The following is a 15,361-nucleotide window of genomic DNA, read 5'->3' as shown; positions in this document are numbered from 1 at the left end:
CAAGGCCCACAGGCATTCCAACCAGATCAAGGCCCAAAGGCATTCCAACCAGATCAAGGCCCAAAGGCATTCCAACCAGATCAAGGCCCACAGGCAGTCCAACCATATCAAGGCCCACAGGCAGTCCAACCATATCAAGGCCCACAGGCAGTCCAACCAGATCAAGGCCCACAGGCAGTCCAACCAGATCAAGGCCCACAGGCAGTCCAACCAGATCAAGGCCCACAGGCAGTCCCACCATATCAAGGCCCACAGGCAGTCCCACCATATCAAGGCCCACAGGCATTCCAACCATATCAAGGCCCACAGGCATTCCAACCATATCAAGGCCCACAGGCATTCCAACCATATCAAGGCCCACAGGCATTCCAACCATATCAAGGCCCACAGGCATTCCAACCATATCAAGGCCCACAGGCATTCCAACCAGATCAAGGCCCACAGGCATTCCAACCAGATCAAGGCCCACAGGCATTCCAACCAGATCAAGGCCCACAGGCATTCCAACCAGATCAAGGCCCACAGGCATTCCAACCAGATCAAGGCCCACAGGCATTCCAACCATATCAAGGCCCACAGGCATTCCAACCATATCAAGGCCCACAGGCATTCCAACCATATCAAGGCCCACAGGCATTCCAACCATATCAAGGCCCACAGGCATTCCAACCATATCAAGGCCCACAGGCATTCCAACCAGATCAAGGCCCACAGGCATTCCAACCAGATCAAGGCCCAAAGGCATTCCAACCATATCAAGGCCCACAGGCATTCCAACCATATCAAGGCCCACAGGCATTCCAACCATATCAAGGCCCACAGGCAGTCCAACCATATCAAGGCCCACAGGCAGTCCAACCATATCAAGGCCCACAGGCAGTCCAACCATATCAAGGCCCACAGGCATTCCAACCATATCAAGGCCCACAGGCATTCCAACCATATCAAGGCCCACAGGCATTCCAACCATATCAAGGCCCACAGGCATTCCAACCATATCAAGGCCCACAGGCATTCCAACCATATCAAGGCCCATAGGCATTCCAACCATATCAAGGCCCACAGGCATTCCAACCATATCAAGGCCCACAGGCATTCCAACCATATCAAGGCCCACAGACATTCCAACCATATCAAGGCCCACAGGCATTCCAACCATATCAAGGCCCACAGGCATTCCAACCATATCAAGGCCCACAGGCATTCCAACCAGATCAAGGCCCACAGGCATTCCAACCATATCAAGGCCCACAGGCATTCCAACCAGATCAAGGTCCACAGGCATTCCAACCATATCAAGGCCCAAAGGTATTCAAAACATATGAAGGCCCAAAGGCATTCCAACCATATCAAGGCCCACAGGCAGTCCAACCATATCAAGGCCCACAGGCATTCCAACCATATCAAGGTCCACAGGCATTCCAACCATATCAAGGTCCACAGGCATTCCAACCATATCAAGGTCCACAGGCATTCCAACCATATCAAGGTCCACAGACATTCCAACCATATCAAGGCCCACAGGCATTCCAACCATATCAAGGCTCACAGGCAGTCCAACCATATCAAGGCCCAAAGGCATTCCAACCATATCAAGGCCCACAGGCATTCCAACCATATCAAGGTCCACAGGCATTCCAACCATATCAAGGTCCACAGGCATTCCAACCATATCAAGGCCCACAGGCATTCCAACCATATCATGGCCCACAGGCATTCCAACCATATCAAGGCCCACAGGCATTCCAACCAGATCAAGGCCCACAGGCATTCCAACCATATCAAGGCCCACAGGCATTCCAACCATATCAAGGCCCACAGGCATTCCAACCATATCAAGGCCCACAGGCATTCCAACCAGATCAAGGCCCACAGGCATTCCAACCAGATCAAGGCCCACAGGCATTCCAACCAGATCAAGGCCCACAGGCATTCCAACCATATCAAGGCCCACAGGCATTCCAACCATATCAAGGCCCACAGGCATTCCAACCATATCAAGGCCCACAGGCATTCCAACCAGATCAAGGCCCACAGGCATTCCAACCAGATCAAGGCCCACAGGCATTCCAACCAGATCAAGGCCCACATGCATTCCAACCAGATCAAGGCCCACAGGCATTCCAACCATATCAAGGCCCACAGGCATTCCAACCATATCAAGGCCCACAGGCATTCCAACCATATCAAGGCCCACAGGCATTCCAACCATATCAAGGCCCACAGGCATTCCAACCAGATCAAGGTCCACAAGCATTCCAACCATATCAAGACCCAAAGGCATTCCAACCATATGAAGGTCCACAGGCATTCCAACCATATCAAGGCCCACAGGCAGTCCAATCAGATCAATATGGTCCTCTTCCAAATGGACCCCGCTATCAACAGTGGGCCCCTGAATATGATGGAGGTTACTACGGGTCTCAACCTTTTTTAAGGGTCACGCCCGGGACCCCGACGGGGCTGGAACAAGAGGGGGCACAATGTTCAGTGGCAAGAAGGGGACCAAGAGGATCCCCGAGTAGCAACCAGGAGCATGACAGGGCCCTCCAGAACCAAGCATCTACCAGCAAGAGGGGGACCTAGTGGTGAATATAACACCCTGGGAACTTTCTGACGTACAAAAGGCAGTCCTAACCGAAGGCTTAGGCTTCGTGCCAACAAACAAACTGGACATTTTCAAACTGCATGTCGAAATGCTGGGCTTTGTAAGGAAGATTAAACTCCAAACCTTCTTCCCCAACAAAGATGATATCGCCACAGACACTGGGTTAAGACCTAAATCAACCTTCACCCCGCCAGACGCAGCACTGCCTGTCGAGGTACTCGCCTTTGAGAAAGCAGTTATGACTGATCTGAGTAAATTGAATACAACAGGAATGAAGGTGTTTTACAGCACGAGCAATCTACAACAGGAAGCAATCAAACAACTTACAGGAAACCAAAAAAATCACCATAAAACCAGCTGACAATGGAGGGGGGGGGGCAATTGTGGTGCAGACAGCGATTGCTTATGACCACAAATGTCTGAGACTCCTGTCAGACAGGAAAAATTACACGGTCCTACAGGAAGACCCCCCAGAGACATTACGTACAAGGATTTTAGGAATGGTGGAAGAGGCCCTGGCACATGACTGGCTATCAAAAAAGAGGCTGATTTCTTGATCCAAAAGGCACCTAGGATCCCCTATTTTTACACCATCACTAAAATACATAAAAACCTAGCCAAACCCGCAGGGAGACCTATCGTCTCGGGTATCGGTTCCATTTTGGAACTCCTATCCAGGTTCGCGGACGCTTTTTTGCGACCCTTGGTACAAGCTACTGACACATACCTTAAAGACACTAAAGCTGTACTCCAGCTACTGCAGGATCTACCTTTTGACCCCTCTACCCAGCTGTTACTGAGTCTGGACATGGAGAGCTTGTTCACAAGCTTACCACATGACGAAACCCTCTACATTTAGCGCCAAGACGCCCACGGGCATACGTATGCGCTTTATAAATCTCAATAATAAATAAATAAATAAATAATAAATAAATAAATACATCATTGAGGAAGTTTTGTTCTCCACTCCATGGAAATATCAAACGCCTAGAGGGGTTGTCCTTGAGTGCATCTCCATTGCCTTAACAAAGAACTTTTTTGAGTATAACAATAGACTATACTTGCAAAGCCATGGCACCAGCATGGGGAGCACATTTGCTCCAAGCCTGGCAGGCCTGTACGTCCACCATTTAGAGACACATAAAATCGTTCACACAAGCAACCCCTTCAGGAGCAACATACTCACCTGGAGGCGCTACATAGATGATATTTTGGTCATCTGGGAAGGTGATGTACATTCTGTGACCAGTTTCATGGAGCGGCTTAACAGACAAAATGCATTTCTAAAATTTACTAGCGCGGTCTCCAATGAAACGCTGGTGTTTCTGGACTTGAACATCTACCCAGAGGGCGGACTACTTAAAACAACAACCCACTTCAAACCAACCGCTAGAAACGGTCTCCTACGATACGACAGCTTCCATCCACGACATCTTCGTGAGAACCTTCCGTACGGCCAATTCCTTCGCCTCAGAAGGAATTGCTCAGAGGTGGGAGTATACAAAACACAAGCGGCAGATCTGAAAATAAAACTTCAACATAGGCAATACCCTGCCCCTGTAATCAACAAAGCCATGAAAAGAGCCCGAAATAACAATAGAGAGACTCTCCTGGAAGAGAGTACCTAAAGAAGCTAACCAGAAGAGACCAATATGTGTGACGACATACAATACACACTCCAATGACATTTCTAAAATCATTAATAAAAACTGACGAACCTTAGTATGTTTGGACCTCGAGTTTGAGAAACCCCTCATTGCACACAGGTGAGGTAGAAACCTAAAAGACATTCTAGTCCATACTCGCCCACAACAAAAACAACCAGAACAACCAACACTGCATGGGATAGAGGGACATCACCCCTGTGGCAACTGTAGCAGTTGCCACTTCAGAAAGAAAAGCAGGCAGCTGGTTTTCAGGAATGGGGCAACTTGGGACCAAAGGAGGTTCACGAACAATAGCAAGCACGTCATATACATGATCACGAGCCCATGCGGCCTTGGGTATACGGGGATGACTACAAGGCCAGTAAAAACCAGAATCAGCGAGCATAAGAGTATTGCAAGGTGCAAGAGGAGCACAACGGAAATGGCAACACATTTTCTTAATGAAATGCACTGTGTAAATGACCTAAATTGGACAATAATCGAACAGCTGCCCTCTGAAAAGGAGCAGCGTTGGGTGTTCCGGCTGGGCACCCACGTCACAGGACTTAACAATGACATCCCATGGGGACAACTGAACTAACCATGTCCTCCAGTTTGGGTCCGAACACCCTGAGATACTCTGGGGGTATGTGTCTCCACCCTCTCTTATAACCCTCCCAGTACCATTGATGTATATAAGATTACATAAGAACCTATCGTCTTTTATAAATTACAGCACTTCAGAATGGGTTTGGATAATTTGCCTATACCGCTCAGTGTAACCAATACACATCAAGCTCTTTCATACTAGCCATTTGGAAATATGCTTGCACTATTGTCCCGATTTTATTATGGAAGGGCCAACCTTTTGACACCACTCCTATACTGGAGCATTTAATTATACCACACACATAGATACGGCCCTTTTAGACACTCTGTCTCTGCTACAAAACTTAGGGCAGGCCTTTTTTCATTATGAAACCGCAATGCACGCATGCCTTTTCCAGATACACTGGACTGGCACACATGCGCATTTAGAGGTTCCCATTTGCCCGGCCGTGACCGCCCAGGCGCATTTGCGGTAATTGAGACACCTCGTCTCTGCTTACGCTCTATGCTCTGTGGCCGCGCCACGCCCTCCGCCACAGTCAGTTTGACTGCACTCAAGATGGTGGTCACCACGGGCTTGTTTGCAACCCGGAAAGGCCCAATAAGTCCCTCCAATTGTTTCTGGCCACGACCAATTAACGATTGGGAGGGCTATTTGAACGAGGGAAGGATGCTCTCCTCATTCTCATCGGAGCCACGTGTGGGGCAGTCAGGCGCAGGAAATCCCTGGTAGCAGTGAGTAATAACTGAACATTAGAACCATTTCAAGTAAGTGAGCACCATATCCATAGGGACTAAGTGTATTGCCTTTCTTTACAGGGTGCTAAATAGCACTAGGACCCCAGCGTTCTGGAGGCTCATGGTGCCAACACCATTTTTGGCAGCAAGTATGCATAATAATTTTCTCTCCCCCCACATTGTTAACAAGAATAGATTCCTATCCTAAACAACTCTACAGGTTAACCAACTAGAGTGTGTGTTTTATGTTAATTGTTATGTACGTCTTGTCCTCGTTCTTTTTACAGGGCACATCATCACTAATAGGATGACAAAGTATGTCTAGCAGCCAATGCCCTCACCTTTTTCTAGGTCACTGAACCTACAGCATTGGATATTTAATTACAAATACCAATACGCCCTTTTCTTTATTTTTCACCTTATTTACAGGTTCTCAAATGCAGAAACTTCTAAGGAAATAAGTAGGCACATATCAGCCTTTTTAGTATAAAAATTCACTTTTCTCTAAATAAGAAGCATTTTTTTCAAAAGACGCGAGTAAGGTGGGGATCTGTGCACCCAGTCCTGAAGAAGCCTAGCTTAGAAACATGTCGACGCACACACGAGGTAATGTGCATTAATATACACAATACCTCATAATCACCCTTTTAACAGTACCAGCCCAGGGTCCATTAAAGTTTTTTGTAAAACCTCACGTGCCAGGAACTTGTTAACATCACTATATCACTTCAGGTCCCCCCACTCACCTATGTACAAAAAACCTCACATGCACCACGCATAGCCAATAAAAAGTGCTCCCGCGAAGTCGCTGGTTAGCAGCACGCCGGGGTCCTTTTGGTGTGTGAGGGGTATTTAGAAAGAAGTGCGAGCTCCCCACCATAGCATGGTCCCACATTACACACTGGTAGACTACTGCTGGTGGCACTATGCCTTATTCATACCCTCTGGTGGCGCTGTCCCTTATTATGCCCTGCCACTGGCCGTGCTGTCCCTTTTATACCGCAGCCGGTGGCGCTGTCCCTCATCACACACCGATGCCGTTGGCGCTGTCCCTCATTACACACCGCTGCCGGTGGCGCTGTCCCTCATCACACACCGCTGCTGGTGGCGCTGTCCCTCATCACACACCGCTGCTTGTGGCGCTGTCCCTCATAACACGCCGCTGCTGGTGGCGCTGCCCCTCATCACACACCGCTGCCGCTGTCCCTCATCACACACCGCTGCCCCTCATCACACACCGGTGGAGCTGCCCCTTATCACACACCGCTGCTGGTGGCACTATCCCTCATAACACGCCGCTGCTGGTGGCGCTGTCCCTCATCACACGCCGCTGCCGGTGGCGCTGTCCCTCATCACACACCGCTGCCCCTCATCACACACCGGTAGCGCTGCCCCTCATCACACACCGCTGCTGGTGGCAATGTCCCTCATCACACGCCGCTGCTAGTGGCGCTGTCCCTCATAACACGCCGCTGCTGGTGGCACTGTCCCTCATCACACGCCGCTGCTGGTGGCGCGGTCCCTCATAACACGCCTCTGCTGGGGGCGCTGTCCCTCATCAGACGCCGCTGCTGGGGGCGCTGTCCCTCATCACACGCCACTGCTGGGGGCGCTGTCCCTCATCACACACCGCTGCCGGTGGCGCTGTCCCGCATAACACGCCGCTGCTGGTGGCGCTGCCCCTCATCACACACCGCTGCCGGTGGCGCTGTCCCTCCTCACACACCACTGCCCCTCATCACACACCGCTGCCCCTCATCACACACCGGTGGAGCTGCCCCTTATCACACACCGCTGCTGGTGGCACTATCCCTCATAACACGCCGCTGCTGGTGGCGCGGTCCCTCATCACACACCGCTGCCGGTGGCGCGGTCCCTCATCACACGCCGCTGGTGGGGGCGCTGTCCCTTATTATCCTTATTACACCACAACCCTTTCCTTAGTTTACTTTTTATACAGCTATGGTTAGTCAATATGTGTAATCCTGTCCGAATAATGGAAAAAAAACCTGTTGAAACGCCACCAACAAAACTCAGCGTAATTATAGCTTCTTTGGCTCCTAAAATGTTTCCAATAAATTGTGATCAGTGTTCATATTATACTCACATTTAAAACTGCGCCATCTCGCGGTTTTATTTACTGGATCACATCTCACTTTGCGCCGTTCACATTGCCACGAGCACTTTGTGTGCACTTATATTTTGGACTGCACTTGCAGATGATGAAATTTAATTTTGTCTGAAATTAATGTCTTTTTCAAAAAATTATAATACCGACCGCGATATCCCAACTCCACGCGGTTTCCATTTTTTGCCTCCTACTTGTAATTTAACTTACATTTTGGTAATTGTCTTAGCGGTATTACCTGTTGAGACATGGTTACCAGTTATGCAAATGCTACTTACCAGTATGCATCTGTTCTTGGCATGTAGGGCTGCTGACATTCATATCTGTGCATAGATCGCCACCTAGTGTTGGGTCCGGATGATTGCACATTGTTGTCCTGGAAGAGTCTTCGAAGTATCACGAGATAGGTGGCTCCTCCCCTGGACTACAGTGCGCATGGGCATCGCCTCCATCCCCAGATTGTTTTTAGCCATTGGCAGAGATGGAGTGAAGTATGTGAGTGATGACCATGCTATGAGCATATGTATGTATATGAATGAATTCTGCAGCTGCTACGGGCGCCGGGGAGGAGGGTAGGCGATATGAATGTCAGCAGCCCTACATGCCAAGAACAGATGCATACTGGTAAGTAGCATTTGCAGTTCGAGGCATGTGGGCTGCTGAATTCATATCTGTGCATAGAATACATAGCAGTCCCTCCATTAGCGGCGGCCGCCCGTGCCAGCTGCAGCAGTCTGAAAAAGCGTTTTTAGAACAGCCTGACCAACAGCTGCCTGTTGTTTGGAATGCACGTCTACACAGTAGTGCTTAGTGAAAGTATGTGTGGTAGACCATGTGGCTGCTCTACAGATATCTTCTAAGGGAATGTTACCTAGGAAAGCCATAGAGGCCCCCAACTTCCTGGTGGAGTGGGCCCTCGGTGGGATAGTGAGGGTGCGCTTAGCTTTAGCGTAACAGATCTGAATGCACTTTACTATCCACCTAGCAATCCCTGCTTTGGAGATAGCGTTTCCCTTGTGGTGTGTGGCAAAAGCAACAAAAAGCTGCTTGGTTTTGCGAAAATCTTTTGTCCTGTCTACATAATACATCAAGGCCCTCTTAACATCAAGGGTGTGGAGCATGCGCTCCGCCAGCGTCTCTGGGTTTTGGAAAAACACCGGCAATTCAATTGTCTGGTTTAAGTGGAATTGGGATACCACTTTGGGTAGGAATTTAGGGTTAGTGCGGAGCACCACCCTGTTAGCATGTACCTGGAAGAAAGGTTCTTGGATGGTGAGCGCCTGCAGCTCGCTAACCCTCCGTAGCGATGTAATTGCTACTAAGAACGCAACCTTCCAAGTCAGAAACTGAAGCTCACAAGAGTGCAGTGGCTCAAAGGGAGGACCCATCAGCCTCGTAAGAACCACATTGAGGTTCCATTCTGGAGCTGGTGGGGTCCTTGGTGGAATGACCCTTTTGAGTCCTTCCAGAAAGGCCTTGATAGCAGGGACCTTAAAGAGTGACAGGTGTTGCCTATTCTGGAGGTATGCTGCCATAGCAGACAGGTGAATGCGGATGGAAGAGTATGCCAGATTGCATTGATACAGGTGGAAAAGATAGCAAATGATGTTTTGAATGGAAGCATCTAGAGGGTCAATATTGTGGTTAGCACAGTAGATGACAAACCTCTTCCATTTAGCCGCATAACAAGCTCTGGTAGTGGGCTTCCTTGCCTCCCGAATGATGTTCATACAATCGGGAGGAAGATTGAGGTAGCCAAACTCTAGGACTTCAGGAGCCAGATCGCCAGGTTGAGCTGTTGCGGATCTGGGTGCTGAATGTCGCCATGGCTCTGCGTCAGAAGGCTGGGAGTGAGATGAAGCCTTTGATGCGGCACCACGGACAGTTCTAGAAACGTGGTGTACCATGGTTGGCGAGCCCACGTTGGAGCAACCAGGATGAGAGTCATCGAGTGCTGCCTGAGCTTGCGTGCCACCAGCGGTATCAGAGGTGCTGGGGGAAAAGCGTACGCAAATCTGCCTGACCAGTTCATCCATATCGCATTGCCCTGTGATTGGGGGTGTGGGAATCTGGCGGCGAAGCTTTGGCATTTTGCGTTCTCCTTAGTGGCGAACAGGTCTATCTCTGGACGACCCCACCTTTGGAAGTACGGTTGGAGTACTGATGGATGTATCTCCCACTCGTGCATCTGATGGCTGTGCCTGCTGAGCAGATCCGCCATTTGATTGTCCTTGCCCGGGAGATGCTCTGCCATGAGGAAGATGTTCCTCTGAATGGCCCACTTCCACATGCTCTGAGCCAGATGAGACAGCTGTGGAGAGTGTGTGCCTCCCTGCTTCTGAATGTAGTACATGGCCGTCATGTTGTCCGTCCGGATCAACACGACTTTGTTGCACAGATGTACTTTGAACGCCTTCAAGGCCATGAAGATTGCCATCAGTTCCAACACATTGATGTGCATCTTCCTTTGCTGTAGTGTCCATAGTCCCTGCACAGTGTAATGGAGTACATGCGCTCCCCATCCCTGGAGAGAGGCGTCCGTCGTCAGGATAATCTGTGGGACAGGCTCTTGGAATGGTCGGCCCTTGCAAAGGTTGTGTGGATTCCACCAATGCAGAGAGTTGTATGCCCGACCGCTCACCAACACTAGGTCTGTCAGTTGCCCATGAGCCTGAGTCCACTGACGTGCAAGGCACTCCTGAAGCGGACGCATATGTAGTCTCGCGTGCGGGACAATGGAGATGCAGGAGGCCATCATGCCTATCAACTGCATGAACACCTTCGCTGGAAGCGGGTGTTGGGGTCTGAATCGTTGGATCAGCGCCTGGATACTGGCGATTCTCACTGAATTCGGCTGCGCAGTGGCTGCCAGAGTGTCTATTGTCGCGCCCAGATACTGTCGCACGTGGGCGGGCTGGAGATGGGACTTTGGGTAGTTCAGAGAGAATCCCAGATCGTGCAGGAGATGAATGGTGCGTGACACGTGGTCGACGCACTGCTGTTCTGTCCTTGCTTGAATGAGCCAGTCGTCCAGGTAGGGAAAGACGTGGACGTGCTGGCGACGGAGATGCGCTGCCACAGTCGCTAGGCACTTGGTAAACACTCTCGGTGCCGTGGTGACCCCGAACGGCAGAACCCTGAACTGGTAATGCTGGTCTAAGATCGTGAATCTGAGATACTTCCTGTGGGAAGGATGCAGGGGGATATGAAAATAGGCATCTTTCAGATCCAGCGTAGCCAGGAAGTCCCCCTGTTGAAGCAGGGGAAGCACCTGCTGCAACGTGAGCATATGGAAGTGCTCCGAGAGGATGTACCCGTTCAGGGGCCTGAGGTCCAGGATCGGCCTGAGGGATCCGTCCTTCTTGGGAATCAGAAAATACAGGGAGTAAACCCCTGTTCCCCGCTCTTGCAATGGAACGAGCTCTATCGCCCCTTTTTGCAGCAGGACTAGAACTTCTTGCTGCAACAAGGTCAAGTGCTCGCCTGACATAGGACGGCTCCTTGGGGGTATGTCCGGTGGAATGGACGTAAGCTCTAGACAGTACCCGTACTGGATAATAGACCTCACCCACCTGTCCGTGGTGATGGACTTCCACGCCGGCAGGAACTGCTGGAGTCTCCCCCCGACCGGTGTTGTATGGTCGGGGGGCAGTGACAAGACGTCACTGTTTGTTGGTGGTGGTGGACCTGGAGCTATTGTTTCCACGTCCCCTGCCCTTGACATTATTGCCTCTGTAACCACCTCTACCCTTGTTGTTATACGAGGCTTGGGTGTTACTCTTGTAATATTGTGTGGACTGGGATGCCTGTCCCCTTGAGGTGCCTCTGGAGTTTGAGCGGCGAAAGGAACCACTCCGAAACTGCTGACTTTGTAAAGCCCCCATTGACTTGGCAGTTTCCGTATCTTTTTTCATTTTTTCCAATGTGGCATCCACCTCAGGGCCAAACAGGTGGTCAGGATTCACTGTTTGATTCAGTATCGTAGTTTGGATGTCGGGTTTGAACCCCGAAATTCTAAGCCAGGCATGGCGTCTAAGCAGCACACTGGTATTGATAGCCCTGGAGGCTGTGTCTGCCACATCCAGTGCGCATTTGATGGATGCATTCGTAATGAGTTTACCCTCCTGAATCAGCATCTCTCCTGCCTCCTTGTATTGGTCAGGCAAGTGTTGCAGTATGGCCTCTAATGTGTCATAATGGGCCCTATCATAACGTGCAAGTAAGGCTTGGGTGTTAGATATTCTCCAGATATTAGCTGCCTGTGCAGCAATCCGTTTGCCTGAGGCCTCAAAGATCTTGGACTCTTTGTCTGGGGGAGGAGCGTCACCAGTAGTTTGAGAGTTCGCCCTCTTCAGAGCGTTGGAAACAACCAAGGAGTCCAATGGCAAGTGTCCCTTGATATATGTAGGATCCGTGGGCGCTGCCTTATATTTCCTGTCGATGCGAGGGTTGACCACACGCGCTCGGGTGGGCTCCTTGAAAACCTCCGTTGCATGTTTAAGCACCCCCTTAAGCATCGGTAGCGTTTTGACTGACTTTTCGGCTACCGAGAAGGTGTCGAATAAGAAGTCCACATCCACGGGGTCCGAGTGCAGCTCGACGTCGTGGTTAGCAGCAGCTCTATCAGAGCATTGAAGGCCGCCGAGTCCTCAGTCGGGGACGTCTTAGCCGCAAAAAGTTGAGTGTCCTGACCCGACTGCGGGTATTCCGTGTCGCCTCCGGCGGACCACGGTACGTGCTCCTCCTCCGGATCCGAGTACGCCGGATAGTTGTACTCGGCATCTTCCTCGTCCGCATCGGCTGCGGCTGAATGCGTCGGCGAGTGTCCTAGGGTTTGTGGGGACACAGGTTCCACCAAAGCCGAAGAGTCCTCGGAGTCCCTTTTGTTTTTGAGAGGGATCTTAAAAGGTTCCAACGCCGGCTCCGTCGTGATCTTCCGTTTGAGGAGCGACAGTTTCCCGGTGTTGGCGTCGATGATTACCTCACGACGTTCCTCTTCCGCAAGCGGCTGGAGACGAAGCTTCGACACCGCCAAGGCAGCCTTCGGCGTTAATGCCTCCTTCGAGGGTCCGCCCTGTTTCGGCGCGAAGGCCTTCGGCGCCGACTTGGGCGGTAGGGTGAAACGGATAGGCGTTTGCTCTCTCGCAGGCTTAGGCGTGAGCTTAGGCGTACTGGTGTCCTGAACAGGAACCACACTGGCCTTTCGAATCCGCTGCAAGGATTCCGCTACCTTCTTCGTCCAGGCCGGAGAGGGCTGGACCGGCTCGAGCAACCCCACATCGTCGAGAGCCTGATCGCCGGCAGGCACCTTCTTCGGGGCCGACGCCCCATGCCTATGCGCGTCGTCGCCCTGACGCTTCTTTGGAGCCGTCTTCGGGTCCGCGACCCCTTTCGGCGCCGACGCAGCCGCGTCGGAGAACCTCGCCTTCGGCGCCGACCCCGAGGGCTTCGGGTCGGCCATCTTGGCGTGGCTCTTTAAGTCGGCCATTTTGGTTTTCTTGGAAGTTGACGCCTCCAGAACCGTCTTCACCAGCGCAACTTTCACTTTCGGTTTCGCATCCGAGGATGCGTGACCAGTTGGCTTCACTTTCGTTTTCTTCGACGTAAGTGATGGTTCATAAATGTCCGTGACCGGGCCCGGAGGCGGGGACGTAGGACTCATAGTTAGATCTTGGGTAAGGCCCGAAGGCGATCCCTCGACCTGGGTCGCATGAAGGGGAATAACCCCTGAGTCAGGTTGGGGATGCTCCTCCTCCGAGCTATCTCCCATCGTGGCAAAAGCCTGATCGTCGTCCCCTACCTCGTCGGTGACTTCGTCAAAGTTCTCCTCACCCGCGTCGTAGGTCTCCCCCTCGGATGCGGGATTAGAGTCCGAACCTTGCACGTCGTCTTCTCCCTCGACAGATTCTTGGAAAATGTCGTCTGGTGGGGGCGCCGTAGCCGATAACTTAGCCTGGAGCCTATTGGCTCGACGAATCTTTAAAGTCTTCTTGCTCCAAAATTTCGAACACGCCATGCAGGTGTCTTCGCGGTGATCCGGTGACAAGCAGGTATTGCACACAGGGTGCACGTCGAGGTGTGAATATTTAGAGTTACACACCGGGCACTTCTTAAACGGAGTTCGCTCCATAGCAAGAGTGTAGTGTAGGCCCGTCCGCGCCAAAAGCACGTGGAAGGGCAGCAAGAGATCGGAGCTGAGAGTCAGAAAGAAACCCGTACGCAACTATACCGACGCCCAGCCTAAAGACCTTTTGGTCTCGAGTAGAAGTCGAACAACTATCGGTTCCGACAGAGGGAACCGAAACCCATCCGAACCCAATGGCGGAAAAAAACAATCTGGGGATGGAGGCGATGCCCATGCGCACTGTAGTCCAGGGGAGGAGCCACCTATCTCGTGATACTTCGAAGACTCTTCCAGGACAACAATGTGCAATCATCCGGACCCAACACTAGGTGGCGATCTATGCACAGATATGAATTCAGCAGCCCACATGCCTCGAACCCACATTTACCTGCATCTCAACTGGGTTTACAGGATTTCTCCTGTTGTATTTTCTGTTCCTTATTACAGAGTGCTGCTGGTGGTGCTGTCCCTTATTACAGAGTACCACTGGTGACGTGTCTTATTACACACTGCCGCTGGTTTTGCTGCCCCCAGTGGCACACTCTGGTGGTGCACACTGTCCATGGTCTGCTTACCTTGGCCGCTTGGGATTCTCGCAGGTAGTATTTCAGGAGGTCGGAGAGTTTCAGGTCCTCATCAGCAGACACTCGCGCTTCTACCTTCTGCCAAAGGTCCCCAAGAAGTATTAAAAAAGAGAAAAACAAAACAAAATCACACCACTACCAGCTTCAATCAGGTCTAACTAGAGACACTCAAAACATCTCCAGGAACAGAAGAAACAACAGGTTTGGGAGGATGCACAGACAGACACTGACCCAGCAGATCAACAAGCTTCAAGCATGGCCAGACACACACCAATGCACTGACAGATCCTCAACTAAATACACACAGAGCCCCCCCAATGTCTACCAGACACAGAACAAATGGACCGTCTTACATCAGTAAATTCACAGTATCCACCAGAATAGACATGTACACAACACATCAGATACAAAGCCAGAATCCCACTGAATACACAATACAAGGAAAGAACATACCCACAACACATCAGAATCAGACCTGACATAACACATACCAGACACAAGTCATACACTCACAAGATGTACCAGACATTCAGACAGGCTTGTTGGTATCCCAACCACTGAACCAACACACTGACCATATATACCACACACAGGACAGACCCACAATAAATGCACCTAACACACCTGCAACATACGTGATGCAAGTATCAGACAAATTCACAACATAAACCAGGAACAGAATCACAACACATACCAGGCACTGAACTAACAACAGATCTACAGATATAGCAGATGAAAATCCGCTACCTAAAACAGACAGACTGACATCCCTCAATGGACTGGGATAGGCTGCATGCTTTTCAGACACAGAACTAGCAGATGAGCAATGCACACCAAGCTCTAAACCGACATCTTCACAACACATGCTAGATTCAGAACTTATAGTTCCACAACAGGCACTGAATCAACAACTTAGAACTGACA

At 50.8% G+C, this 15,361-nt stretch overlaps 1 protein-coding gene across 1 annotated transcript in view; it reads right to left on the bottom strand.

Annotated features, from left to right (window-relative positions):
* SNX6 (sorting nexin 6) overlaps positions 1 to 15,361 on the bottom strand; it is an 85,605-nt gene that overhangs the window by 19,669 nt on the left and 50,575 nt on the right. The window contains exon 9 of the mRNA XM_086949295.1: positions 14,429 to 14,515. Within this exon, the coding sequence (XP_086805421.1) occupies positions 14,429 to 14,515 (87 nt within the window). The remainder of the gene's footprint in view (positions 1 to 14,428; positions 14,516 to 15,361) is intronic.

The sequence above is a fragment of the Lissotriton vulgaris genome, unplaced genomic scaffold (genome assembly GCF_964263255.1).
Source record: "Lissotriton vulgaris unplaced genomic scaffold, aLisVul1.2 SCAFFOLD_2305, whole genome shotgun sequence".
In the NCBI taxonomy this organism is placed as follows: Eukaryota; Metazoa; Chordata; class Amphibia; order Caudata; family Salamandridae; genus Lissotriton; species Lissotriton vulgaris.
Note: the sequence above shows the minus strand (reverse complement) of the source record. Positions and strands in the feature narration are given on the sequence as shown.